At 37.1% G+C, this 5,298-nt stretch overlaps 1 protein-coding gene across 1 annotated transcript; it reads right to left on the bottom strand.

Moving 5' to 3' along the window:
* Window positions 1-2,193: 2,193 nt before the first annotated feature.
* LOC311183070 (olfactory receptor 2L13-like) lies at window positions 2,194-3,132 on the bottom strand (the record flags this gene model as incomplete). Its single annotated transcript, XM_084252302.1, has 1 exon — window positions 2,194-3,132. One exon carries the CDS (start codon window positions 3,130-3,132, stop codon window positions 2,194-2,196), a length of 939 nt encoding a protein of 312 aa, XP_084108428.1.
* Window positions 3,133-5,298: the final 2,166 nt, after the last annotated feature.

Here is a 5,298-nt window from a genome sequence, read left to right on the forward strand (position 1 = left end):
TCATGGTGTGGCGTTCTTGGCATGGCATGCGTGGTGTGGTACAGAGCAGTGCAGTGTGTTGCGGTGGAGTGCGACAGAGTACAGCGTTGATGAACAGCAGAGAGCATGAAGACACCAACAGGGCTGCTAGAACCAGTAATGAACCTCCCCTGTGTGGGGTGGTTGCACTACAGTGACCCTGAGATTTCTTATAAAATTTAATTGAAGCCAACTATAGGGCAAATGATTGTCAGGCTTTTCTACCCTTCAGCTATTTGGTTTGATGATGGATCCCTACGGTTCTGAATGCATACCTGATGACGGGCACCTGGAGTGGGGTGTGGGCATGCATAGGTGGGCACACTTGGGCTGAGACTGGGTCTATAAAGGTAGCGTCACAGGGATGCCAGGAGAACAAGTGGGAGAGCAGAACCAAAGGGAAGCAGAAGAGAGAACAATACCATGAGGGAATGCTGGAGAGCCCAGAAAGAGTAAAGACTTGCTGGGGGTTGGGAGGACTGCCAGCCTCTTGCCTACCTCTCCGGGCACCTCTGCCTGGTAAAAGCCCAATAAAACCCTGAAAAAGCCACCAAGGACTTGAGGACTCCTCCTTCACCCTTCTGCATAGGATCATAAAGATCCTGCACTGATTTTTTTCTTTATTATAATTAGTCTTTTTCCTGGTCCCTTATTTAGGTTTTCTAAATTCCTGCTATGAGTGAGACCATCCACTATTTTTCTTTTTCTTTCTGGCTTATTTTGCTGAGCAAATCAAAATCAACAAGCAACTATAAACCAGAGACACAGTGTGGGTGGTAAGGGAGGAGAGGAGGGATTAGGGTCAAAATAAGGGGGGTAGAATTATATGGAGAATAGAACCAAAAAGAAAATTGTGCAAAAATGAAAAATGATGTAAGAATTATATAAAATAAAATATATTAAAAAAAAAAAAGATCCTGCACTGTGCCTTCCTGGCACTGTATCAACTTACAGTGACTCCTCAGATAAATTCACCCTCTTACTGAAATTATGAAAATGATCATAGCTTTATGTTATTAGGTGTAGTGCAGTGGCTTTCTGTATGTTTATTTTCATTTCCTTCTTTAGGTTTGGGTAATTCACTTCTACATCTTGAATAAGTTCTTCGCCCTTTGTCTCTTTGTTCACCATCTGAGGTTGCTATAATTCTTATATTTCCTCATGGTGTTGGATGTTTCTCAAATATTTTTTAGTTCTTTTTCTGTTGTCATTTTCCTTTTTTGGTTCTTCTTATATCTGTATCTTTAAGAGTACTGATTCATTATTTCATTTCATCAATTCTGTTTTTGTTCCTTTTTCCTGGAATTCTTTAACTTCTCAATTGATCTTTTTAACATCCTGTATTTCCTTTATCTCCTTCTTTAAAGACTCTCATCCTTGAGATCATTGATTTTATTTCTCATATTATTCTTTTCCTTTTCTTCTTTAATTTTTTAAATTATAGCAATTTTATTTTATTTATTTATTTTTAAAGATTTTTTATTTATTTATACGAGCACTGGTACAGTCAGAAGCGCAGGAGGGTGAGAGAATTCACAAAAGCCAGAGTGGGGGCAAAACAGGCAGACTGATGAAATACACTGCTGAGGGGAGCAGCAGGCATGGAAGGAGAGGTCTGCTCACCATGTGGGACCTTCGCTGGCAGCCGGGGATCAAACCGGCAATGCAGAGGCTGCGGGCACCTTCACAGCCAGACGCTCAACTGCTGTGCCACCGGGGGTTATCTAATTCAGTGTCTTTGAACATACCAAGCATGTGACATTTTGGCACTTGAAATATTTTTATTCAAAACTGTAATATTGTCTAAGCATAAAATACAAACAAGACTTCAAATACCTACAAGGAAGACAAAGTAAAGCTAGATTAACTTTTCAAGTAGATTGCATAAGTAGTGATAATATGTCCAATTGGTAAGAATATAATAGTATTATATGTACAAATACATACAATATAACCTATTCATATACTAACCTATCATTTACTAATGTATAATTACTTCAATATTGATATAACATTTGTTTGGAATACCTAAATATATTTAGATAAATTGCAATTTTTAAATATGGCTATTAGAAAATTTTAAATTACATATTTGGCTCATATTACATTTCTATCAGACAGTGATATTTTAGTTAACATGGAAAGGGAAATAAAGGTCAATGAGAGCTTCCATGATTATTTCTTCTTGGAGAAGAATATTGGAAATGATCTTGTCATGGCTCCCAGAACTTCCTTATTCCTTAGGCTATAGATGATGGGATTAAGCATGGGGGTCAGAATGGTGTAGAAAACCGCCAGAATCTTATCTTCTTGTGGGGTGCGGAAAGTCTTTGGCCTGAGATAGGTATACATAAAAGGTGTATAGTAAAATGATACCACAGTTAAATGTGTGGAACAGGTGGCGAAGGCCTTCTTTCTTCCCTCTTTGGAGCGCATATGGTAGACAACAAAAAGCACCCGACCATAGGAAGTAGTGATTCCAAGGAAAGGAATAACAAGAAAGAGAATTATGCTCACAAAAACCATGTACTCGTAGATCCAGGTGTCCATACAGGCCAGAGTGATCATAGCTGGGACATCACAGAAGAAGTGATCAATGGCCCTGGACCGGCAGTAAGGAATATGGAGGGCATAGACTGTGTGTGGTAAAGAATTGGTGATCCCCAACACCCAAGATCCTATGATCATTTTCACACACATCCTTTTACTCATGCGGATGGGATAATGTAGGGGGTGGCAGATGGCCACGTATCGGTCATAGGCCATAGAAGCCAGGAGTAAGCCCTCAGAACTTGCCATAGTAACAAAGAAGAAGCACTGAACCCCACATCCCAGGAAGGAGATGCCTTTCTGTCCTGAGAAGTAGTTGACCACCATCTTGGGGACAGTGGTGGACATGTAGATCAGGTCCATGAGGGAGAGCTGGCTGAGGAGAATGTACATTGGAGTGTGGAGTCGGGAATCTGTGCGTATGAGGTGAATCATGGTTGAGTTTCCCAGTGAGGCGAGAAAGAATATGAAGATGATGAGACATAAGAGAAGCAAGCCAGTTCGAGTTGGGGGAAACAACCCCAACAGAATAAAATCATTGGAAGTTTGATTCCATATCTCCATGAAAACTTAACTGTTTATTAAACTTCCTTGAAAGAAAATAAAGTCAGACTGAAATTAAACAAAGCAGCTGCATAGAAAGGAGTTCTAACTTTATTAATGTTAGTTAAGAATTAATTGCTTTTTGTTGATAATGACAGCTTTCAGTGAATACTTATAATAGCTAGCTGAATGCTCCTTGTCAAATTTTTTCTGGTAGCAGCTCAGCAAGTGAATTTTTAGTGGAAATCCTAGTGTCTTAGCTAGCACAGGAAATGAGATCACTAAAGCATTCCTCTTTAAATAAATAACTCATGACCAGGAGCAAAACTCTTGATTTATCAAGTCAGAGAAATAGTTGCCTACCTCCATGGACATTAATTTCACACATATATCTGGCACATATATCTCCAAATCTTTCTGTATAAATTCTCCATCCTGTATTACTTATTCCTTCCCTGTCTTTAAATGACCTTATTTCAGATAAATATGCTTCTCATAGTTTTCACCACCTTTTTCTTTTCCCAAAAAATGCCCTCCATCCAATTAACTACAATGTCATCACATGCTCTTTAAAGTCCTCCTGAATTATACAATTATGATGTGAATATTCTCTTCCATTATGAGGTTTCCTGATGACTTACAGTGCCCAGAATCAAATGCACATATGGCCAGCGGCATCATCTTTTTTTAATGTTGGTAACTTACACATGACATAGTACAGATTATGGATTTTTTATAAATTTGATATTCATGGTTCCTGTGAGAATTAAGATTAAGCAATGTACATGTCTTGTCATGACTCATGGCTTTGATGGCAGGATGTCTAGCAATCACTATTCTGATCCATCATGACCTTTATTATGTTTCTGATAGAAGAGTGTCTGTGAAATTGTTGCAAATACTTTATTTGCTCAGTCTGTCTCCATTACCTGCCTTCGAGTTTGTTGTTATTCTGGGGCTTGCCCTGGTTTTAAAATAGAAATTGTTAAGAACAGGGCTAATCAGGACATTGCATCATTCATTCAATATTTGAAATGTTACTCCTCTCCTGCATCATACAGACATTTCAATAACTTTTTTGATTGATGAAATGACCAAAGTTTGGCAATGCAACTAATTTAATATGATAATTTATTACATAAGGAATGAACAGTTCTGTTTAGAAATCATAATTTGTATATGATGTGAAATTTAGTGCCCTTCAACAATTTTGTTTGTCTGATGAAGTAAACCAAAGTTTTAATTTACAAGTGAACATATGCTTTTCATTATCATAAAGGTAAGTTCAGTTAGAAAAATCTCTTTATAGGATATAGGTCTTGGAACTGAGAACAGAAAAACTTCTGTGGTGTTCTTTCCATTTACTTCATTAATAAAAATTTCAGGAATGTAGGAGAACAAAATAAGAGACCATGAAAAAAATAATTATAATAAATTAAAAAACAAAATTAACAGGCAATTATTAATCAGAGACACTCTGCAGGATGGGGGAGGGAGATGGATCAAAACAGGGAGGGAATGTGTTCATGTGTTCTCACACAGGGAATATGGTAATGGTATATGGGTGAATTGGTGGTGGGAATATTTGTGGATAACACCTGAGAGGAGAAAGCATGCATTGTACAAAAGGAAGAATGATGATTCAGACAAAGAAAGGTACCAACAAGTTTCCCAGAAAGTGATAACCAAAAGAAGGCACAGAACAATAAAACTGAGTCTTGAATTTACGTATTGCATTTTCAGAAGACAAATGTGTTTGAATTTGATTATTGCTATAGATTAGAGTCTCAGAGTATCATAAATGTTGAAGATAATTACAATAATGATTTTGCTTTCTGAATTGAAGCAGGACATGTTGCTAGGTGATAGAAGGCAACAGTTACTTTGAGGGAGTCAACATACAAGTAAAATGGGTCTTGAACTTTTAGGACATGGGACTTCAGAATGGATTTGCTAATTATGAGACCTTATTTAATGCACTGGAATAACATAAAATACCATTGAGTAGTTACATTGTAAATTGAGAATATTGACTACAATTTACAACACTGCCTCCCTTGATCACTTTAAGGATATTGTTGAAATTTATAGATTAGGCAATATCTATATTTATAATCTTATGTATGTAAACATAGCTAATACATAGTGCTCATTTTATTTTGCAAAAGTTACATATCTATATTCTTA

The sequence above is a fragment of the Talpa europaea genome, assembly GCF_964194135.1.
Source record: "Talpa europaea genome assembly, chromosome: 13".
NCBI classification, from domain to species: Eukaryota; Metazoa; Chordata; class Mammalia; order Eulipotyphla; family Talpidae; genus Talpa; species Talpa europaea.